General features: G+C 35.3%; 1 protein-coding gene across 1 annotated transcript in view; it reads left to right on the forward strand.

The window, feature by feature from the left end:
• Positions 1 to 2940: 2940 nt before the first annotated feature.
• YIPF4 (Yip1 domain family member 4) overlaps positions 2941 to 25434 on the forward strand; it is a 32458-nt gene continuing 9964 nt past the window's right edge. The window contains exons 1-5 of the mRNA XM_006184608.2: positions 2941 to 3270; positions 15236 to 15389; positions 17000 to 17171; positions 19619 to 19696; positions 22570 to 22683. Of these exons, the coding sequence (XP_006184670.1) occupies positions 3192 to 3270; positions 15236 to 15389; positions 17000 to 17171; positions 19619 to 19696; positions 22570 to 22683 (597 nt within the window). The 5' untranslated portion in view covers positions 2941 to 3191. The remainder of the gene's footprint in view (positions 3271 to 15235; positions 15390 to 16999; positions 17172 to 19618; positions 19697 to 22569; positions 22684 to 25434) is intronic.

A 25434-nucleotide genomic window follows, 5' to 3' on the forward strand; every position in this document is an offset into this window, starting at 1 on the left:
TAATCCTGGATTATCTGGGAAGCACAAAATGCAACCAAAAGTGTCCTTATAAAAGAGAGACAGAAGGAGATATGAAACAGATAGAAAAAGAGAAGACAATGTGACCATGGATGCAGAGATTGAGTGACCATGCGCCAGGGAATGCTGGTAGCCACCTGAAGCTAGAAGAGGCAAAAAATGGATTCTCCTCTAGAACCTCCGGAGAGAGTGTGGTCCTGCTAACTTGATTTCAGCCCAGTGATGCTGATGTTGGACATCTGGCCTCCAGAATGTGAGAGAATAAATTTCTGTTGGTTTAAGCCATCCAGTATATGGTATTTTGGTACAGCAGCCACAGAAGACTAATGCTATAGTATATTATGGTAAAATGAGCAAAATTATATCCACATTCATTCAAGTACATCCTCCATGTGGTCTCATCACATCATCAAAGGTCTCAACTCTTTGCAAATGGATTTGCAGTCAGGCGTTATCAATGTATTTAGAATGAATAATGTACTCTCTTGCCCTTTTGCTCTTCCTCCCAGTCTCTCCCCACCCTTTATTCTCCTGAGAGTGTGGCAGAATGGAATTGCCCAGGATTCTGGAGCCAAAAGACCTGAGTTCAAGTGTGGGTTCCATCTTGCAACTAAAACAAGTCACTTAAGCTTCTTAGCAGTAAAATGGTGACTATCCAGCTTGCTCCAGGGTTGTTTGAACATTGTCTGAGCTACTATATCTAAATGTCCTACGTGAGTGCTCTTCTGTACTTCTGTGACTCTCAATTTAAGGGGGAAGGAGGGGGAAAGTCACAATTATTTTCTCTCTGGGGGCTTGTAACTCATAACTCTAATGATTGTTCTGGAATTTTGCTAGTCTTCTGCCCCTGACTCTCAGGGGAAATTATTGGGTCAACCCATGTTTGGCAACTTTCTAATATGCCTTAATAAAGGAGGGTCAAACCTTCTTGACTGATTCTTTTAGGAAATAGGTATACATTACATCTACTATTCTCAGCTTCATATATATATATGTATATATATATATGTATATATATATATGTATATATGTAATATAAAAATAAATTTTTAATTCCCCATCCTCACCCCTTACAATTGGCCTAATAATTCAGACACAGTAATATAAGAGGCTTTAGTAGGATAAACTAAATATGGGAGGACAGAATATTGATTTTCAAGGGGACTGAAATCCTGTCCTAATATTAACATTTGAAATAACTAGAAGTATTTGGCAGAGAGAAGGAAAAACTTCAAGAAGGTTTCCATAGCTGAGTTCAGATGTCTGCAGGCAATCTTTTTATTTGTTTTCCCCCTCTTTCCTTTCTGGGATGTATTCTAAGTTCTGCCTCTAACAGCAATAAAGAGGATCAGAATCCTCTTCTCAGCACAGTTCCTCTGCTGAGACTTCTTGCTGATGTATTCATCCTGAATGTTGTTTGGCTTGGGTGGTGTGTAAGTTCCACTTCTTGATGTGGATCCTACCTGCTTGCCTGATGTTGCTAGACTGCTAAGATGTGGATCCTTCTTCCTCTTGCTCATGTCAGCAGTTTATATCTGGACCTTTGCATGAGTGTTAACCACCTCTGCCTGACATACTGGCTTTTTCTCTGCTTCTCCCCTCTCCTTCTGGAGGGCTGGGAATTTCAGACTTCCTGAATGCTACAAGAAAGCCTCCAGAAGCTAGGGAGGAGGGTCTTCCCCCTCCCAACAACTGATGCTCCAGATTTCTGAGTCAGTGGACTCAGGACCATTGAGAAAGGTCTTGAGAGAAAAAAACGAGAGGGGCTTGGGTTAGTATCTGAAATAATTCATCCACCACATTTTACTGAGGATAAGCCTGTATTAGCCTATTTATATTTTAAAAGTGAACATACTATTTTCTAGTTTTTAAAATGCTGATTCTGCAAAAGCATTTTTTGTATGTAATTAATGAGATAATTACCTCTACTTACTTAGTCATGCAATCTCCTATGTAGCTGTTCTCTTCCATGTAACTAACCTAAACTCCAAGTAAACTAAATGACTTGCAGTTTCCCAAGCCCATGAAATGATCTTTGGAATGTTATGACTCAGGCTGCCAGCCTCCCACCCCTCTTTGGCCAAAAATTTTTACTCATCCTTTAAATAGCAAGTTAATTATTACCTCCTGTGGGAAAGTTTTCAATACATTTTTATACATTAATGGCCATGCCTTTCCATTGCTCTCCTGTGGATCTCCAAGTCTGTCTCACAATATATGCTCAACCGTGTGTCTCCAGATTGAAAGTCACATTTACGTAGCTTGGATAATAAATTTAAGTATATTTATTTAAACATTTAAAAACCTGGGTGGATTTTTGAACTTTGCTAAGTTTACCATACCAGCAAACTTCACCTTGTAGTGAATGGAGCACTGGACTAGAGTTCAGGAGATTTAGGCATGGTCCTATTCTGGTGCCTTCCTTGTCTTTTCTGGCCTCGGTGGCCTCCCTCATAAACGAATGTGGCTTGATTACAGCCCTAGTCTTTGGGTGGCAATTTACAGATAATCTGCTTTTTAAAAATTATCCAGTCCAGTCCCTTTCATTTCACAGGAGAGGAAACTGAGGCTCAAAGGTGATATGTAACTTAGTCAAGATCCTATACAATTAAGTAATGACTAAGGGTAATGAAATCTTGGGATCCTCCACCAGGGCTGACCTCCAAAAACATTTCTAGTTCTAAAATTCTTTAACCCTCCAGTTAAGAAAAACGGAAGAAATAGATAAAGGGAAGCCAGAAGAGATGAGATTTAAAAGAAACAAAAACAGCCAAGAGCGAGTGGGAAAGCCCGAGCTTTCCACGAATTACAAGTGAACTTCCTGTCCTGGGTAAACTTCCGGAATCAACGACAAGGAGAGCCAATCAGAACATTTCTCCGAGAGCCAATGGGAGAGCATATTACAAAGAGCCAATCCCAGTGGCGCTGTCACTGTTATGGTCCTGTCAGGACGCCGGCGTCGTGGTGCTTGGGCGGTCGCCACCGAGAGGACTTCTGTGGGGGACCCTCGGGGACAGGCCCGCTGCGCTCGTCTCCCGCTTCGCTCCCAGCAGTCATCTCCCGGCTCGCAGGCCGCACCGTAGTGCGCGCGTGCGTTTCGGCGCCGCAGCCGCCTTTGGGCCTGGGCCCAGCCTCAGCCTCCTCCACCGCCTCGGGCTCGGAGGGGCCGCGAGATGCAGCCGCCGGGCCCGCCCCCGGCGTATTCCCCCACCAACGGGGACTTCACCTTTGTCTCCTCGGCAGACGCGGAAGGTGAGACTGAGCCCAGTAGGGCCCATCTCCAGGATATAGGGGACGCCTGGCCGGACGCGGCAGGGTCTTTCTGGTGCGAGGCGGCTGTGGCCGAGCGGAGACCGGCAGGAAGCTGACCCGTGGGTGACTCGAGCTGTCCGCGCTCGCCAGGCCTTCCGAGAGGGCCCGGTGGCCGAGGGAAGGGTGTGGGGCGCCTTCTCAGTGACTCGGTCTGCTTCTGGCTTTCCTCACACCGTCTGGTGGGCAGGTTTTTCTGGCGGGCTTCCCACCTCGAGTGGACCCACAGGACCCCAAAATTTTATTTTTAAAGTGACTTGCTATTACTCAGAAAAGGGATGGTTAGTAGCTGGGGAAGGTATCAAAGAATGAGAACGAGGAAGGAGAGCTGTTTTGACCTGTTATTTAGATAACTTTTTGCTGAGATTAGATTCGGCGTTGGAAATACTAACTTCCCTCATAGAGTTTGTGGTTTTTATTGAATCTGATATCTTGCCTGCGCCCTAGTTTTCCTCCTATTTTATGGTGTTTGACCTCAGTATTCAGAGAATTGGACGCAGGTATATTTGAAGTTTCTTGTAATCCAGGGTGTTCCCAGTGGCTTCTGCAGATTTTCTTATACTGGTTCGAGGAAGCTTTTGTGCTGGAGAGATTTTTCTACAGCATAGGAGAATTTGTTTTCCTCTTCTCTCTTCCTTACCAGACTCTTTGTAACTGAAATCTTTCTCGGTTAGTCGTCTTCAGATTTTACTTTTGTTAGATCTTGTACACAACTAATTTTCCAATGACCAGACTTACTGCTCCATATGAAAAAATACATTATACATCTCTATAGAAATTTTTATTCTAGAGAAAGACCTAGAGTTTCCGCAGAAATCTAGTTTCCTAGTGCATCAATTAATATAGCTTGCTTTCCCTTTTTGTTGTTTTCCTTGTTTTGCTTTTTGAGTGGCATTGGTTAAAAAAGTGCTGTAGTTTTGGTTATAATTTAAAATGTAAAATAAAATTTTTCTCATAGAGAACATAGCTGATATGGTTAAACGTAATACGGAAATTTGGTGAAATACAGGAACCCAGCATGTTTTAATTTGTTTCATCTACATTTGGTAGCACAATGCTTGGGAAGGACAATCAACATTAATTTCCCAGACTGTAAGAAAAAATTGTCTGTCATTGAGTATCAGAACCTGATGTTTATTCAAACTCATGTATTTATATTTTTCATATCTTCCCTTACTCCAGGAATTACCTTTCTTAAATATACCTAAGAAATTTGACAATAATATAACAAGCTAATCCATTAACTCCATGTACCAAATCAAGAAACGTGGAATAAGTAAAATCCATAAGTTTGATTCAGACTTCTCCATATTGCCTCCAGGGATATATAGACTCTCTGTATATCTAGGTATATATAGACAAGGATAGATATGTGTATAATAATACCCTCTTTATAACATTATACAGTTTAAATTTACAGAGCATTTTAAGCAAAAGACTTGTTTGATCTATATAAGAATCCTGCTGAACTTTATTCCTGTGTTTTATAATGGAACTGAGGTTTAGAGAAGTTCAGTAACTTCCACATAAAGGATCTAGAATTAAGAGCTACTGTCCTGTCTCCTCAAATTTCTTTACACTGAACAATGATGCCTTTTTCTTATATTTTTATAAATTGAATAATGTATCTGAAATATAGAGTACTGGATTTGCATCCTGGCTTTACCATTTACTATCTATGTCATGTTGGGCAAGTAACTTAATCTCTCTTAACCTCAGTTTTCTTATATCCAAATGAGAAGAATAATACCCAAGTACTCAAATATTTTGCACATGCAAAGCACTTAGTACATCTGGCAGATTTAAGTGCCCAATACTTGTTAGCAGTGCTGCTGCTGCTTGGGTTTCAGTATTAACTGGCCCCACAATTATTTTTTATTGTTCTCCAACATAAATATTTGAAAACATGAATATTTTCAGCTTATAGATGTTTTCAGCCTATACCTTCCTTCTAGATTCTGTCTCTTTTTTAGTGATACTTTTCCTTACTATTTGTCCATACATACCTTTGTTCTAAAATTGCATTCGTATTTGTTTTTATATGTATGCGTAGCCTGGTCCTCATGCTTAGAATACTTTTCTCCTCCTTACCCCAAGTTGAAACTTAAGACTGAACTCTTAAGACTCCTTCCATGGTAAAACCTTGCGTAACTGTTCCTCGGAAACAGAAGCTTCCCTAGTCTTTTCTATCCCAGCAACTGCCACATAACCCAGAATATAAACATCACAAAATAATTGTTTGTTGAAGGAATAAGTGATTTCTGCTTTCTTCTATCTCATACGACATTGATATTTGAGACTACAAAACTTAACACATTTTGGATTGTATAACTAAAAAATTATTGTATTTAGAGCCAGAAGACTTCAGTTAAAGTTCTGACTCTTACAGTAGCTATGTGATATTGGTCAAATTACATAGCTCCTATAAACTTCCATTTTGTCACCCATAAAATGAAAAGCACACTTATAAGAATATTGTGAGAATTATTAAGATAATATGTATAAAAGCAAGTCTGTAAATACGAGTTAAGAGAACATAGACTATGTGGGAATATGCCAGTAAATGAATAAATAAATAAAGTTGAAATCCATACTGAATATTTAAGTTGGTGGTACAAAACTGTATCCAAAAGCAGTAATGAAATGCATGTGTATGAATACAAGAATGTAATGATACTGTTATACATTAGTAAAGTATAGTATAGAAGTCTTTAAGATAATCCTTTGATTTTATTTTGTGTCACACAAATAAGTAATTCTTTGTCTGGTTTATGTCCACAGATGAGCATCATTGGCATTACCTGGGTGCTAGTAATGCAGAATCTGCCTTAATCATAATTTACATTTTAACAAGATCTTTCAGTGATTCATATGCACATTAAAGCTTGAGAAGCACTGATTTAGAATATTATGAGAGATCAGAAGAGGAGGAACTTTTTAATAGCTGGAAGATTAGGGACAGTTTAATAGAGGTAATATTTTGCCAAACTTTGAAGGATAGCTGATGTTTTGTATATGTAGGATGGAGGGAGTACTTCCATGTGCAAGGGACTGCATCTTGGTGCCCCTAACACCAAGAAGTGGCTTAATAAGAAAGGGATTTAACACATTCATTATACATAATAAATGCTATAAAAATATAGTTCAAAGGAGGAAGTGGTTAACTGTAGTAAAGGATCAAGGAAGTCTTCAGAGACAGATTAGGTACATTTTGTAAGGAAAAGTAAGAGTTCTTCAGACTGAAGAGAGGGAAGAATATTCACTTAAGAACTATGCAAGTGCAGTAATTGGTGGAGGCAATTACTGTGTTTTATGCTTCTCAGTCTTCACAGACCTAAAACAATGTGGATTTAGACCATGAGCTTCTTGGATTTGGAAGCTGTGTTTTACTGCCTATCAGTGTCATACCCATTGCCTAGCATGGAGGCTGGTACATAGCAGGAACTTCATAAATGTTTCATGACTACATGATACTTTGTGATTAAGATAAAGATGTTGTGCTGCTAGAGCTGAAGCCAACACTAATTCAACAGAAATCCAGCAAGTAGTTGGAGAGGGCATGAACAGAAAGATGGTCTAAGTCACCCAATAGCCATTTTCCCATCCTCATATTTTTCTACCTCTAAATATCTTTGTATCTATATTGAAGCATTCATCTTTCCTCCAAATCTTAAAGGAAAGATTTCTTTCTTCCTTTCTAAGGATAAGCCTCTACAAGTGCTTTTATTCCCTTATCTTCTTGCTTCCTTTGGAACCATTCTCTTTGTTTTTCTCACTGGCATTCTTTATGTCTCCTCTGTTTCTTCCATCTCTACCATCACTCAGGTCCCTTCTTAATTGACAGAATTTTTAATTAAATCTACTACTTCCCCTTTTCCTTATTTTCACAGCTCAACTATCTCTGTTATTTCCTATTTCTTCAGCATCCAGCAATCCTTACTGATCTGCTGGAACTTCACTTGCTTTCTATGATCCACAGAAGTATCTTCATCATTGTTTCCCCAAAGGGAAGTTCCATGGCAACAAAAGTTTGGTAAATAATGTGTTAAGCAAGTTTCCTTAATGCAGAATTCCCAGTATGCCAGTATTACTTGTGAAATTCCAAGTGGAATTTGTAGTATGCAGGGTTTTCCAGATTTAGTGATATCAAAAGCTTTTTGTGGAGTGCATCTCATAGGATCCAGATACCACAGAACATGAGTAAAGAAACACTTGCATACAAGATAAAGACAAGTTTAAAGAGATATATTTTTTTGGCCTGATATTTATGCTCTTAGCAATTTGTCCCAGCCTATCTCCTACAACTTTCAGAGAGGAGCTCTGTGCCTTTCAGATGCCTTGGGCTTCCATGCCTTTGTCCCTGCCCTTTATTTTCCCTGGAATTATTTCTTATTCCTTCTCTACTCATCCAGTTATCTCTCATATGGAGGTTGTACCTCCATATAGCCTTCTTGACTCCCTCTTTGATAGCTTAAACCTTTTTACTCCTAAGACATCTGTGATCTGTTGACAATAGGCACTGTTGTTTACCTACAGAAGAGTGTGTTTTACAGTACTAATAGGGTTTTGTATCATACCTCAGTTAGTTTTTTAATTAAGATATAATTCACATATCATAAACTTCACCTCTTTAAAGCATACAATTCAGTGGTTTTTAGTTTATTCACAAAGTTGCATGACCATTTCCAGTATGTAATCATAGAACATTTTCAGCACTCCCAAAGGAAACCCTGTACCCATTTGCAGTCACTCTCCATTCCCTCCCTCCCTTGCAGCCCCTGACAACCACTAATCTACTTTCTGTCTTTATAGGTTTGCCTGTTCTGGACATTTCATGTAAATGGGGTAACATAATATGTGCCTCGCCTCTTTAACTCAGCATAATGCTTTCAAAGTTCATCCATGTTTCAGCATGAATCAGTAACTCATTCCATTTTCTGGCTGAATAATATTCTATTGTTTGGATATACTATCAATTGAATTTTAAACTCCTTGGAGTATCTCACTTCTTTATATTACTCTAAGAGCATTATAGCAATAAGTAATCCGTAGATACTTATTGGTGGATTAATTAACCAATGGTGAAAACGAGGAGGTACTAAAGTGAAAATGACTTAATGTTTGTGATACAGTTCCTCTTTCCACAGGCCAGAAACTTATCTCTAGTCCCTCTCTCACTTTCTCATATTCAGTTGGTCATCACATTGTTTCAGAATAGTTTCAGAATAGCTATATAATTAATCTATTCTTCCCTCTCTACTGATGCTGCCTTAGTTCAAGTCCTTTCCATTTCTTATCTAGACTTTTTACTGTAGTCTCCTGACCATACTCCCCGCTCAAATCTCTCCCCACTTAAATCAGTCCTTCATAGTGCAGCTAAAATTATGCTTACAGAATACAAATCTAATTTTGTATATTTGCTTTGTTAAAAGCCTCTAATGTCTCTTGATATAAGCACTGTAGTGCTATTTGCCTTTCCATCAATTAATTCACTCAATTAGCACACATTTGTTGTTAGTTGCCTATTATGGTCCAGGCACTATTATAAGTACTGGTGATATATGTGTAAAACAAAACTGCAACAAAGATACTTAGTTCCTGCCATCATAGAACTTATATGCATTAACCAAATAATCACACAAATATATTATTATAAAGTGATAAATGCTATGAAGGAAAAGTCCAGGGAATTACGAAAATAACCAAATCCAATCAGAGAAATCATGGAAGATTTCCTTAAGTAAGTATATCTGAGAACTGAAGAATGGGTGGCATTTACCTGAAGTTAGGAGAGACAGCCTGGTACAAAGTCCCTGAGATAAAAGGGATCCTGGTTCATTCAAAGAACTGAAAGGCTTAATGTGGCTAGAGCACTGGGTCAGAGTCAGGAGGAAGGCAGAAAATTGCTCTGGAGAAGTAGATAGGGCATGTAGAGATTGTCACATTGAGCTGAAAAACTAGTGGGAGGATTTTAAACAGGAGAGAGAAAGATTTGCATTAAAAAAAGATTCTTCTGGCTATAGTTAAGAGAACAGACTAGAAGGAGACAAGAATGACTAGAGAGAGCAGTTAGAAGACCATTATAGTCTTGCAGGCAGGAGATGATAGTTCGAATTAACTTGGTGATGGTGGTAGAAATGGAGAAAAGTGGTAGGTTCAAGAAGTATTTAGAGATAACCACAAACAATAAATGCTGGAGAGGGTATAGAGAAAAGGGAACCTCCCTACACTGTTGGTGGGTGCAGCCATCATGGAAAACAGTATGGAGATTCCTCAAAAGACTAAAAATGGGCTTACCATGATCCAGCAATCCTACTCCTGGGCAAAAATCTGGAGGGAACTCTAATTTGAAAAGATACATGTACCCCAGTGTTCATGCAGCAGCACTGTATACAATAGCCAAGACATGGAAGCAACCTAAATGTGCATGGACAGATGACTGGGTAAAGAAGTTGCGATATATTTATACAATGGAATACTACTAAGCCATAAGAAAGAACAAGATAATGCCACATAGATGTACCTGGTGATTGTCATTCTAAGTGAAGTAAGCCAGAAAGAGAAAGAAAAATACCATATGATATCACTCATATGTGGAATCTAAAAAAAGAAAAAAAGACAGTAATGAACTATCTACAAAACACAAACAGACTTGCAGACATAGTAAACACTCTTACGGTTTTTGAGAGAAAAGGGGGTGGGAAGGGATAAATTTGGGAGTTTGAGATATGCAAATATTAACTACCATGTATAAAAATAGATAAAAAACCAAATTTATTCTATATAGCACAGGAAACTATATTCAATATCTTATAATAACCTTTAATGAAAGAATATGAAATCGAATATATGTGTATGTATGTATGGGATATTATACTGTACACCAGGAATTGACACATTTTGACTATACTTCAATTTAAAAAAATTAAGATATAAAAGCAACAAAATTTAGTGGTGAATTGAATGTTGTGGGAGCATGTGAGTGAAGGAAATTGTCAAGGAGAATCTGGTTTACAATGCTGGATGGATAGTGATACCACTCACTGAAATAAGAAACTGGAGGAAGACCTTAAATATCAAGAATTCAGTTTGGAATACTGAGTTGTAGATGCTTTTGAAATAGCTGTAAAGAAATGTTAAGCTGACAATCGATTGTATGAATCTCCAGAAAAGGACTGGGCTCAATATAGTGCTTCCTCAGTCTTTTTACCCCTTGTTAATAGTCTGAATGTTTGTGTCCCCCAAAATTCATAGGTTGAAATCCTAATGCCCACTGATGATATTAGGAGATGGGGGCCTTTGGGAGATACTTGGGTCTGGAGGATCGGGCTGTCATGAATGGGGTTAGTGCTCTTATGAAAAAGACTTCACAGAACTCCCGACCCCCTTCTGTCATGTGAGGACACAAGGACAAGTCTGCAAGTTGGAAGAGGACCCTTACCTGACTATGCTGACACCCTAACCTTAGACTTCCAGCCTCAAAACTGTGAAAAACAATTTTTTTTAAAATTTCGGTTTTTTTAGTAGCTAAGTCATATTCCTGTATATATACAACATCTCCTGGGGTTTTTTAAATGGAGGTACTGGGGATTGAATCCAGGACCTTGTGCATGCTAAGCATGCGCTCTGCCACTGAGCTAGACCCACCCCCTGAGAAACAAATGTGTGTTGTTTATTAGCCACCCACCCAGTTTATGGTGTTTTGTTACAGCAGCCTGAAAAGACTGATACTCCTATGTGAAAATGATAGTATTTACAACTCATAGTACATTATTGTGATCAGTAATCTGTAGACATAATGCTGCAGTAATTATTCTCAGTGCTTTTTTGAGTAAACAAATTTTCTCTTAAGGTATTAAAGTGGCCATTTAGCCTGCTTTGTGTGACGTTCTTCCTCCCCAGGAAGGATATCATCTCTAATACAATTTAGTAGTGTTGATAGAGGAATCTTTAGTTTTTCGTTTTTAAAAATTTCCTACTTGATTTTTAAAAAATTATATCTATGGAGGTATTATCACAAATACAGTCTATACAACATGCTCGTGAAGTATGATATATAATGAGTGGAAGAATAGCTTTTCTTGCCTATTGGAAAATTGAAAATGACTTTTTAGTCAGCCTTTCTTTGGGAGAGAAAAAGGTCATTGAGCAAGCTTTATCTTCAAAAAAATATTTCTTTTCATTAATTTTAAACATGTAAGGCATTACACAAATCTATAAATGTGGTAAAATTGCATAGAACTTTATACACACACACAAATAAGTGGACTTAAAACTGGTAAAATCTGAATAAAGTCTATTGACTATCAATGCCAGTGTCCTGGTTTTGATAGTATATAAGATGGTACCATTGGAGAGAACTGGGTAAAGGGTACATGTATCCTCCCTGCAACTTTCTATAAATCTGAAATTATTTCAAAATAAAAAAGCTAAAAGACTCAAAGCAAATAAAAGAAATTGCTGTTAAATAACTGGTTTATACCAAAATGAGATTTAATTTTTCTAAGGATAGGCTCAGGAGACTTAATTGATTTAATTAATACTGTGTGCAATATGAAAATTAACTGGCAGTACTGAATAGTAAAGCTACTAAAATAAAAACCAAAAAAAAATGAGGAAAAATATAACCTAGGACACAATTTTATATAAGCCTTTACATTTTTTTCTTACGGAGTAACATGGTCAAGCTCCAATATGTAGATCTAGCCATTATAAAATCATTATGTACATCATATTGGTTTCTTGATCTCTTTCATTGGCCTTTATATGCATTAAAATGTTTTTATAGCCTAAATGGAACAGTGGAATTTGTCCTTCCAGTGTGAAACGTGGTTGTTTTGTTTTGCTGCACATAGTCAGTTCTGGTTTAGATTTAAGCACACATGGATTTCATTTCATTTTCATTGAAATGAAATGGAATGACTTTTGTCCTTGCTCTTTGCTTGATGAATAAGAAAAAGCTTCTTCACATATATAAGAAGTTGGCAAGTACCAACAAAATGTTCATATTTATTGCACATTACTCTTCTTTCATAAAAATCAAGAACTTGTCTCGAGGCAGATCAGTAAGTCTCATCCTGAGCATACTATCACACTGCACTGACCAAGTTCTTGAAGTGAAATTCTCAGGCTGAGTAGAAGATTCAGAGAAAGAATCCCTCACCCAGTAATACACTTGAGTTGAAAGGCTGGGGGGGAAATTACTGTTAAATTTTTTTCTGCAGTTTTTTCAGGTGGCTTTCAGTGAAACTTGGAACTTGCTGATATTCTTCCCTACTCTGAGCCCAAACAGCAGTGGAAACATTTTTAGGTGTATTTTTGCAGTATTTTTTTCAAAGATTATTTCCTCTTAAATTCAGTTATATTTATTATTGTTTTTAACTTAGAAAATGAGAAGAATATTATACATAGTGTAGTAAGAAAGAATTAATTTAAAAGTAATGTTTTATAATTTTGAATACCTATCCTAGAATTGACAATTAAGCTAGCTGGTTCTTACTCTGGTTTAATGTAAGAGAGCTGTGCTCCTGGAGTGATTTGGAATCTTTCTCATTGTTTTCCAACATTTTTTGTGTGTTAAGTTGCTCACCTATTAGGCTAACTACTGATTTTTTTTTTACTTTTCTGTGGCTCTTTTGTATCCACATCTAGTTATGTCTTTGAGGAACTGAGGAATGAGTCAAACTACTCTTTCTGACATTCTCCTACTCATGTGCATGATATTTTCCTACTTGCATGGAGTAGAAAATACTACAAAATTGTAAGCTAAAGGTGCATTTTTGAAGTTCTACATCCATGCTGTGACAAACTGCTAAACACATAGAATTCTTTATCACAACATTCCTTAGCATAATTTATATATCCTTTTTTGGTTTAGATTAAGAATGTTAAGTGCAGTCCTTTCTAGAGGCCAGGAAACAGTTGTTAAGGTCCTTTCCTGCCTCATAATTCCAAAACCTTTAATGTCACTGCTGTACTAATGACTTCCTGATCTAAGTCTTCCTCTTGTTTAATCAAGAAAAGACACTGTACCTATTGGGAGTAGAATTTTAGTTAAGTTTCATTCAGCTCTTTAATTTTCAACTGAGGTTAAGACCAAGAAGCAGAAAATAATTTTGAGAGAATATTTTAATCACAAAATTTTAGCACAATTAGCATCCACGGCAACTATTTTTACACTTTAATTAGGGAAGGACAGTGAATCCAAAAGTACTTGCATTTTATCTCTAGCTGAATAAACTCCATTATAAAAGCTTTTTAGAATTATATAATGTTAACTTGGAAAGAACTTTGAATAGGAAACTGGAGACCAGAAGACATTAATGATTTACTGTATTAATTAGTAGCTAAGCTGGGACTTAGCTTCAGAATGAAAATTTTATTGTAATTAATTGTGGGAGTTATCAGAATCAGATCATGATGTGACTCTTAATTAAGCCACTCACTGATTGAAGTTTAAGCCAAAATTTTAATGGCAGTTCTCAAAAGCTAACCTAGAATTTACGGTAATGAGCAAATTAAGCTCTTCTGTATACTGTCTTTCATCACCAGGGAAGGGGAGTCTGTCTTAAGAATGTTCTGCTTTGCTGTTGCCAAAATTGTTTTCTAAAATACCACTGCAGTCTTGTGACTTATGGTTAACAACATTGATGGTTGTTTACTAGTGCATATTATCTGCTCCTACAGAGGTGTTTTTTCCCTAATTCCTGTATGACTTTAGGCAAGTCCTTTACTATCCACCCCCCCCTTTTTTTTGACTAGAAAATGTGGCATTTGTGATTATCTGTAACCTCTAGAGCACTCACTGGTAAGACTGAATGGAATTTATTTTGTAGTGTAGATAATGGAATCTCTTCACTGCTTTTTAGAACTGACCAAAAAAAAAAAAAAATAAAATCACCTTTATTTTGCCAAAACAAAAGACAAATGATGTAATTTATATAAAGAAAAAATTAGCTGAACTATCAGGAACTCTTTCTAGTCAGATTTATCCAGAACTAAGCATTAATATATGAAGCACTTAGCATAGATATTTGGTGATTTAAATGAAAGAATGTATGAATAAATACATTTAAAAATAGGGGAAAATTAGTTTTCCTTTAGCAAATAATGTCTAATGGTTTATATATATATAAATATATAATGCCTTTATACAGTTAGTTTGTTCTGAAGCACATAGTGTACATAGTAGTGAAGGGAATCTAGAATGATATCCTGTAGTATATTTTGTATATATCTTCCATTTAAATTTTAAAGTTATTGTTGTAAGCCTAGATTCTGGCACCAGTCTACCTAATTAGCTGTGTAATCTTTCATATGTCTTCACCTCTCATTTTTCATTTTCTTGTTGTAAAAATAAAAGGTGGTTTTAGATATCTATTGTTAAAAAAAACAAACTTCAACTGAGTAAATTTCAGCAATTTTTATTGATTTAGTCAGTGATTCATGAACTGGGCTGTATCCCATCTTGCAAATAGAAGGGAACTGTACAAAATGAAAGATTTTCATAGGCAGACAGGAGCAGGACAAGGAAGTTACACTAGCAAAAAGTGGATTTGTTGTGGCAGAGTCACTTTCCTTTAGGAAGTTGCAGGGGTCTTTCAGGCAGATTAACTCACTAGTGTTGACCAGGTGATTGCTGATTCACTGGTTTAAGATTCCATTTCTGGAAGAGGCCAAAACTATAATTAATTAGTTTGTTGACATGGTGCTTAGCATAAGTGACTCCATTTGAGGCCTGTTTTCTTGTTTTCAGCACTATCAACTATCAAATATGAGGATTGTATGCAGTTTCAGATGTTAATACTTAGAGATCTTCAAATGATAATTATTTAGTTGAGTATATACTCATGTTGGCTAGGACTTGTATTTTACCTTGGTTTAAAGTTTTGTCCTCTTTTCTCCTAAGATCTCAGTGGTTCAATAGCATCCCCAGATGTCAAGTTAAACCTTGGTGGAGATTTTATCAAAGAATCTACAGCTACTACGTTTCTGAGACAAAGAGGATATGGCTGGCTTTTGGAAGTTGAAGATGATGACCCTGAAGATAACAAACCACTCCTGTATGTAAAAATAATATGTATTTTTGGTTTTTAGAGTTAGTCTGTGGGATGATTATATTCTTTGGTATTATTTAAAGACAAGTATGGAAAAATCTTAACCTTTTTGGTCAAAAGTTTTAGCTGTTTTCAGTTTTACTATACAGTTGACCCTTGAACAACATAGATTCGAACTGTGTGGGTCTACTTATATGTGAACTTTTTCCAACACATATATTGGGAAAAAATGTGGAGATTCACAGCAATTTGAGAAAACTCGCAGATGAACCACATAGCCTAGATTTATTGAAAAAATTAAAAGGTATGTCATGAGTGCATAAAATATATGTAGATGTTCGTATAACATACAGAATGTGTGTTAATTGACTGTTTATGTTATTGGTAAGGCTTCTGATCAACAGTAGACTATTAGTAATTAAGTTTTGGGGGAGTCAAAAGCTGTATGTGGATTTTAGACTGTATAGGGAGAGTGGTGCCCATAACCGGTGCATTGTTCAAGGGTCAGCTGTAATTAGTGAAACTGACATTATGAGAGAATATTTTTAATCTACTGAATGGCAAACATTAAAAGAATCATAATCTTATATCACACACAAATATACTCCAAACTGTTAGAACTTAACCTTGGTCTATAGGTATCTCAAGTAAACATTCAGTGAAAGTAAAAAAAAGCAGAGTGCTGTGTGCTTGCTGTGGAAATCAAGTTTAAGACAGATTAAGAGTTAAAAAAAGATTACCACTCCAAACTATCTCCCATATGGAAATTCTAGAGCTACCACTAGGAGTACTATAGGGATACCTTCACTTTCTTCATAGTACTTGAAATTTATTATGTGATTATGTGTCATTTGGAGGAAAAAGTATTTAACAATTTTGGAAAGAAGTATCTATAGCTTTATAAAAATCGAGGCATTACTAAGTTATTCTTTGTAGTAATTATTGGTCAATCGAGTGCTAACACATCCTGTTTCTTAATATACTGTATTTCATCAAATCTAAGATGGTATAGATTATAAAATGCAGTTATTTTATGTTTATCAATAAGAAAGAAAAAGTACCTAAGACAACATAAAGCTAAGACATCAAGGGACTATCTTATCTCCTTAGTGTAAGGATAAATGAGAAGTAACTTAACATATAAAAAGAGACAGCAAGGAAGTTTGCTTGCTTCAGTCTGCCAATTGGTGGGGTGCTGGAAGAAAAAGTTCCCATGAGAATGTAGATTTCATACCAGCTGTCATATAAGATTGCAGTCTGATCAGTATGGTCCCAAAAAAGTCTCAAGTAGAGAATTTTATTTAAGGTCCCAAATTAGTAGTGCCTCCAAGAGACTCTGCAAAAGGAAAGGCAGATCTTGGAAGCACTTGGCTTCACTCTAGGCTGACTACAGTTGTAAGACACTAGCAATTGTGAGATGCATCCCAACTTTAGAGATGTTGAAATGTTGCATATGTACACCTTGGAACCAGTGAAATGTGGTACTTCAAATGAAAATGTTTTATTGACCTATGGAGACTATACCATTATATTTAAACTTGTATTATATTTTACTGCAGTTGTCTCAGTATTCAAAAATGTGTGCCTTTTACGGAATTGTTATTTTTAAATTACAGGGAAGAATTGGATATCGATCTGAAGGATATTTACTACAAAATTCGATGTGTTTTGATGCCAATGCCATCTCTTGGTTTTAATAGACAAGTGGTGAGAGACAATCCTGACTTTTGGGGTCCTCTGGCTGTTGTACTTTTCTTTTCCATGATATCATTATATGGACAATTTAGGGTGAGTATATCTTACAAATTCTAAATATTTTAAGAGTTTAAAATTCAGAATAGCCATGTTTTAACTATAGTACTTCATTGTTTGAGAAATGCTTTAGCTTTACCCATTATTTCTCACTTGTTTTTCCCCAGAACTGTTCTTTTGTTTTTTAACATTTTTTTATTGAGTTATAGTCAGAACTGTTCTTAATTGAGGAGTGCCTTGTATTAATACTTTCTAAACTCTCCTACATCATCGACATAAAAATTATTAATATTTGTATAGTAAGTGCATAAATGGATGTGACTGCTCTCAGCTGAGCAAAAGTGACTGAAAGGGCTGATTTCCTCAAGGGATAAAGAGTTTGAAACACAATACTAATAATCACCTTTTATTCATTTTTCATTCTGTTATTTAAAATAAACTTTTTAATAAATGACAAGGATTCCATCAGTGTCTGGTTTTATATAATTCTTTGTCCTATTCTCAGGGGCTTTATCATCAAAACACAACATAAACTAATCTCATTCCCTCATCCCTAGTTTAAGGCTTTAGAGGAGTAAAAAATAAGTCTTTACCAGAGAGTGATTTGGAAATGAATTAGTTTCCTATTGTTGCTATAACAGATTTCCACAAGTTTAGTGGCTTAAAATAATGCAGACTTATTCTTTGACAGTCCTGAAGTTAGAATCCAAATTGAATGTTAAAGGGCTAAAATCATGTCAGGGTTGTTTCCTGTGGAGGCTTCCAGGACAGAGTCTGTTGCTTGTCTCTTCCCATATTTAGAGACTACCAACATTCTTTGGTTTCTGGCTGTGTCACTGCAATCTCTGTTTCCATTATCACATTGCCATCTTCTCTACTGTAGCTAAATCTCCCTCTGCCTCCTTTTTTTAAGGACAGTTGTGATTACATTTAGTGCACACCAGATAATCCAGAGTAATCTCCCCATAGCAAGATCCTTAATGTTATATAACACTAGTCATATTAATATTTACCTTAGATCAGTAGTTTATAGCAAGTACTCTGTTGAAGATATAAGGATCATTGAAGAAGTTGAATGGGGGCTCTGGACTCCTACCCACCTCCAAGCCTTCATGTAGAACATCTTTACATGAACATCTCTCCATGATTTTTATCTATTTCATACAATCTTTAATTTGAACAAAGGGTTCTAAGGCTAAAAACAGAAGATTCTTACTTCCATAAGGTGTTTCTCAATTTGGCTTTGCTTGATATTTTCTCAGGGCTGGATTGGGGTCATACATTTTGGACAGGAATACCACAGAAGTGACATTGTGCCCTTCTGCATGCTATCAAGGATTACATGATTTTAATATGTCGTATTCCTGGCACTATTAGCATCGATCACTTGGTTAAGTAATGGGCTGGTATCTGCTCAATTCCTCCACTGTAAAGTTGCTATTTTTCCCTTTTTAATAAATATCTTGTGAAGATACTTTAGACTATGCAAACATCCTGTTTCTCATCAAACTTCAGCCCACTAATTTTAGCATCTATTGATGAATCTGACATGCAACAGTTGTTACTGTATTGCATACTGAATGGTCATTTTCCTCATTCCTTTCACATATATTGATTGGATTTCTCTTTGGAATAGCTATTCTGTCTTTGCCATTACTTAACTGTTTATTTATTTTTGTCAGTATGGACTCATGCATATTTATATTTTCTGGATTATATCCAGTGCTGTAACTTAGTTAATTGCTCAGATTGTTCCAGTTTTAGCCCATGGGAGCTCCTTCAGGTTAGCTTCTGTATCCTTTTGACATATTCCCATCCTTTTTCGAGCACTTTGTTTCTTTCTGACTCCATAAAGTGTTCTGGGCTTATCTTTTATTCTCACTGCCCCACCCTTGGAATCAACAATTTCTCCTTTTATTGGGGAATATTTAGAAACCAGGATCTGGGCAATAGTGTGCTTGTGTTACTATTGGGTGTTATTATTTCTGGATCCCCCCTAAGTTCTGGCAGAACTTGGAAGTATATGCATGTATCATTATTATGCTAAGTCTCAGGAGTTAAAATTGTCCAAATGTCTCCCATATTCTATTACTTGGATAAATGTGTAATTAATGTAAATTTTAAAGTCCTCCTGAGAAGATCGGTAACTGTTTACAGGGATGAATTTTCCTTGCCGAACTCTACAAACCCAGAAGGTTAGAAGTCAACATTTTGTTCCCTTTTTACAGTAATCTTTTTTCATAGATCTTGAAATACTGAGGTTTCCTTAGGCAGTTGATCACTGCTAAATTTTTAATTTGGATTTAAAATTGTATTACAAATATTCTTACTAAGTTTTGGAAAGATACCTGGGAATCCAAACTCTCTATGACCTGAAATTGAGTATACCAAGCTATTTTATACAGCAGAGAATTGAGTTCATGGGAAATTATCAGCTTATTTGATACACAGATATTAATTGCATGATTTTTTTTTCTCTTAAGGTGGTATCATGGATTATAACTATTTGGATATTTGGTTCACTAACAATTTTCTTACTGGCCAGAGTCCTTGGTGGAGAAGTAAGTGGTTAATTTTGAAAATAACCTTTGTTTTTTATGGTAAGCTTTATTTTTGATACTGTGGATGTTATCAGTAGCTATATTCATCATACCTGTTTCTTGTCCCAAAATTGCTTTTAAGTTATGCTACTTCTTTTAAGATGATCAACATACTAGTATTATGCATACTCAATAAATGTTACAAGAAATAAAGTGGAAAGAAAAAAATCCCATTTCACTCATAGTTTACAGCTTTTTAAGGAAGCATACAGTTTATTCTCTGTTACAGCAGTTCTCAAACATTTTGATTTCACATCCCCAAAGAGATTTCTTTATGTGGGTTTTATTTACCAATATTTACTATGTTAAAATTAAAATAAAAATTTTAAATACAGATATATTCATTTAAAACTAAAAGTAAACCAAATACATTTTAACATAAAAAATATGTTTTAAAACTATTTTCAAAACAAGTGAGAAAAAGACATTGTTTTACATTTTTGCAAGTAGTTTTAATGTCTGGGTTAGTGGAAGCTGGATTCTAATATCTACTTTCTGCGTTCAATTGTTATGATATATTGTTTTGTTTAAAGTATATATAAAAAATAAGGCCTCCTACAGATACACAATTTGTAAAGGAAGAGTATTTTAATACCTTTTTTGCTTGATTGTGGACATTCTACTCTGATACTGCAACAACACTCAACAAGTAATAATTTTTTAAAGGTTTGTTGCAGTGAGAATCTCAAACCATATCAGTGAACTTTTCATACTCTTTTTCACTAAAATTCACATTGGATGGATCTTTTTATTCATGCATCATCATATAGAAAACAATTGGGGTCACTTAGTTTTACAGATCTTCTAAATGTTGATATGTTTTGTTATACAATATCAGAAAATCATGTTCATTAATGTCACCACCTATCTCATCAGAAAATCCTTTATGAGGAAACTGTCAGGCTTACAGTAATGGATATAAGTTTTCCAAAATTCTACTTTTTGCTTGAAAGAATTTTATAAGTTGCAAGAAATACTGTTAGTTGTTTTCCTTGGAGCAGTAGACTCACTTCATTCAGGTTCTTAACATGCCTGCCAATACCTAACTCTGGATAACCATAGTTTGTCTTTCAAGTAAAAATGGTGTTTCATGGAAAAAGCATCTAGTTCAACTCCTCACCCAAGCAGGTATACAGGTGCTCTTCCTTGGATAACCATTGAATCAGGATACAGAAGAAATGCTTTCTATTTCCCATTTTGTTATACAGAATATTGAAAAGATATATACACAAAGGTTGCGATTTAATAAAATTAATCATCTTAACTGCTTCATAAAGGACATTGTTAAGTGAAACCTGGCTTTTTTTCTTTTTCTGTAAATGTGTGATAGTAAGGAACACAGTAACTACTAGTACAGTTCATGTCACTTGATTTGTGACGGCATGTTTTACACACCATTGCTTTTGCCCTATTAGTACACGGGCCACACCTTGAGAACCTCTGCTCCATTAAATTAGACTTCATGAATTACAATAAACCTAGAAGTTCCAGCATTCTGGAATTCCACTCTCTGTTGAGAGAGTAAAGCAGAGGAGATGCCTGGCAGAGTTGTCATGTGGGTTCTGGCTCATATCAGGCTGACTCTATGAACATTAAATGCTAAATGCAGATATCTTGAGCCTTTTCTTACACTTGGTGGAAAGGTCTCCAAGTCTCTTACTTAGCTCTTGTTCTTCTGCTTTCCAGCTTCCAAAATTAAGTTGTCCTGTCTTCTGATCTCCTGTTTATGCCTCTTATAAAAAGGAGTTTCTTTTTTCCCTTCCCTTTAGTGGAGTTTCAGGAGGGAACAGTATTAAATACATATATTCAATCCATCACCTTAATCTAAAACTCTTGAATAAATTTAGAATAACATTTATCTAAGAAGGGAGGGTATAGCTCAAGTGATACAGCGCATGCTTAGCATGCAGGAAGTCCTGGGTTCAATCCCCAGTACTTCCTCTAAAAGTAAATAAATAATAAAATAAACATAATTACCTTCCCCCCCTACAAAAAAAAACTTAAAAAATTTTTATCTATGAAACTTCTTCACTCTGCATATGGAAATTTAAAATAATTCTAATAGAGACTTAAAATTACATTTGTTTACATATTATTTCTTATATTCTAGACATAACCTTTATAACTTTTATATGAAAACAGATACCATTAAATGTTTCGGTAATTTAGGACTGTTGATACAGAAGTTGAAACCTAGATCTTAATTTGAACTCTCTACCTACTAGCTTTGCTTTCCTGAATAAAGCACTTTGCCAAAGAATCAGTTACTTCATAATGGGTACAATAATATTTCATAGGGTTGTTACTATATTTGATCTTCACAATATGTGATGCTCTATCACAGAGCTTGGCACATAGTAACTCCAAAAAAATATTTTTCTCTTTAGTCTCTCTGGCCTGCTCTCCCTTCCCTTTTAGTCTGCATTTGTCACATCTAGCTTCTCTAGGTCTTGAGTTTTTCATCTGAATAAGATGATTGTGGTCCCTTTAAGTAATCCCACAACAAGGGAAGTAGTGACCATGTGTACTGTAGAAATATACTCAAGGTAATTGGATATATGAATATTAAGCTCAAAAGAGAGAGAAGGGCTGGAAATGTAGATTTGGATATCATCAGAAAATTAATGACAATTGAAAACATGATATGTTACTGAGATTGTGCAGGACATAAAAGAATATATGATAATTTGAAATATGATGGATATGAGACTTTTATGATTTTCTTAATTCTCACATTTATGTAAGTACAACAAAGTATGTGTGATGTTTAATAGTGATTAAAATGTGTGTCTTGATTTCGCTTGATATTTATTTAAAATTTTGAAAATTCACAGGTTGCATATGGCCAAGTTCTTGGAGTTATAGGATATTCATTACTTCCTCTCATTGTAATAGCCCCTGTACTTTTGGTGGTTGGATCGTTTGAAGTTGTATCTACACTTATAAAAGTAAGTAGTGTGTATTATAAAAAGTAGTAACAGAAGTATACAGTTGTCTCTCAGTATCCATAGGGGGTTGGTTCCAGGACCCTGCAGACACTAAAATCTGCAGATGCTTAAGTATCTTATACAAAGTGGTGTAGTATTTACATATAAGCTATGAACATCTTTACATATACTTTGGGGAGAAGCTTCAAGAAGGTGGAATAGAAGGACAAAGAGCTTACCTCCTCCCAGAAATACATATACTTTAAATCATCTCTAGATTGCTTTTGATACCTAGTACAATGTAAATGCTATGTGAATACTTGTCTGCAATGCAGCAAATTCAAGTTTTGCTTTTTGGAACTTTCTGAAAAATTTTTTCCCTGAATATTTTTGATTCACTGATGGATCCGTGGATACAGAACTCACAGTTAACAAGAACTGGTTATACTAGTTCTCTGGCTAAGAATCTTGTAATCTATAATTATTTATCAAACAATTACTATTTTGAGACAGTGACCATACTAATTTTACCAATTCTATTTCTTTTATTTTCCCTTTTTAATTGCCAGAAATTATAATGTATGTCTAGGTGGGAATAAAGAACAAAATGCAAATCAGGCCTCAGAATATTACACTCAAAGAGTTTAAAAATTTTTCTTCTCTATCCTTATAGTACAAGTTCGTCTGAGTTAGATTTTGTGGGAGATGTTTATTTAAAATTCCACTGGACATTTATTTAATAATTGTTACTCCAATTTGAATAGTAAGTTTCTTATCAAATATGATAGACATGGTTCCAATTAGCTTTTCTATGTTGCAGAGATCAGGACTTTATACTGTGTTAAATTTCCGTTAACATATGTATCCACTTTAAACATTTACTGATGTTATTAAGTATTAATAATAAGTAGTGATGTAACTTTTGGCATTTATTAATTTTGAACTGCTTTGAGAAATAAATAACTGCTTTATCACATATGTGTATATTGCACAATGAATGTAATTTTCTTTTTCTTTGTGGAAAATAGAACTTTTTAAGACCATCACTTCTAGAACTGACATTATGTCGCCTCCATGCTAAAGTATTTAAGTAGTTACTTTTATGACATTTGGTTTTACTTAATGTTTGTTACAATATAATTCCAATATAAAAGAAATTATTCCTTTTAGAATTGAGTAACTACAGGCTAACATTGACATTATATGAGTATTGGGTATTTAGAAGAGTTGGATTTTGAAACCAGTCACTTCTGAATTCAGATCCTGGTTCTGCCACTTACTTGCTTCTGCCTTGGGGAGATATCTTTTCTTATCCTCCTCTGGAAAAGGGGAATCTTAACAACTCCTTTTTAGGGTTTGTTATGAAGATTTTAAAGTATAAGTCATGCCTAGTACAGTGCTTGGCACAGAATAGGCGCTCACATGGTAGCTGTTATTATTATAAACATTAAAAGAATATTTTGAGAACATGTTTGTATGTTTGAACTGTTTGAACACTTCAGAGCCTAAGGAGAAGCGCTTTCTTTCCTCTACATTCTAATCATAGAAGGTTTTTTTTTTGATTGTCACTATTAGCTCTTAATTTAAAAGTCGTGCAGTGCAGGAGCTAGCCCCATACTGGCATTTAATTATCTAATCTTAGTGAACATACCACTTTACTGAATCATTCAAGATCACTTCCTGCTTGTGTGTTGTTTTTGGATTAAAGCCTGTTTGAATACTTCTGAGACTACTCCCAAAATTGCTAAAACTGTGTTCTCTGGTTATTTTTAGTCATCAAGTTCAACTGAAAATTGATCTTAGTATTTTTTATACAACATATTTATGTATTATAAAATGAGTCTTTTTTATATCATTAAAAATTTAGGATAAAATTATTTTTATTTTTAAATACAATTACTTTATTGATTTCTTACAATCAAATACTGCTAACTAGCATTACTTACACTCATGCATCATTAAGAACAAGAGGATATTTCCTTGGAATTTTCAAATTCTGCATTATACAATAAACAAAGACCTTAAAATGCACCCTGATTAATTACATAAACTGGTCATTTTTTTTTTTAAGTGTAACTAATAATTTGGTTCCTAGGATAAAATTTTTTAAAATTTTTCTTTGGTAAATTTTTTCCCCTAATCACTTAATCTTCTGTGTATAGTGAGCTGTTGTACATGCTTCTTATTTCAGTCCAAAGTTTGTTGAGAAATAAGGTTGCAAAATGCTCATCATTTAACTCTAGTATTAGAATACAGTTTAATCTACAAGCATGAATTTTTTTAACATTAAATCTCTATAATTCTTACCAGTCTTTAACCATTTATTTACAACAAAACTTTAATTGTGACATCCAGATGCAATTTGATTATAATTTTGTTCCATATATTTTCCTGTACTTTTTTTTTTTACAAGTTTAAAATATTTTTGTAGTTGTTCGTTTGTTTATTTTTAGTTTAAAAAGCACAATGGAAAGTTAGACTATCTCAAATACATTTTCAGTAAGTCTGCCAGGATTTCTTTTTTATCTCTGTACCAGTGGTTCTGAACTGATGGTGATTTTGCCCCCCAAGGATATTTGGCAATGTCTGTGGACATTTTTGGGTGTCACAAATGGGGAGAGTTACGATGTTACTCGTATATAGTGGGTAGAGACCAGGGATACTGCTGAACATCCTACAATGCACAAGACAACTTCCCACCACAATTTTCCTGCCCCAAAATATGATTAGTGCAAAGCTGAGAAACCCTGCTCTGTGCCAAATCTATTTCTA

The sequence above is a fragment of the Camelus ferus genome, chromosome 15 (genome assembly GCF_009834535.1).
Source record: "Camelus ferus isolate YT-003-E chromosome 15, BCGSAC_Cfer_1.0, whole genome shotgun sequence".
Lineage (NCBI taxonomy): Eukaryota > Metazoa > Chordata > Mammalia > Artiodactyla > Camelidae > Camelus > Camelus ferus.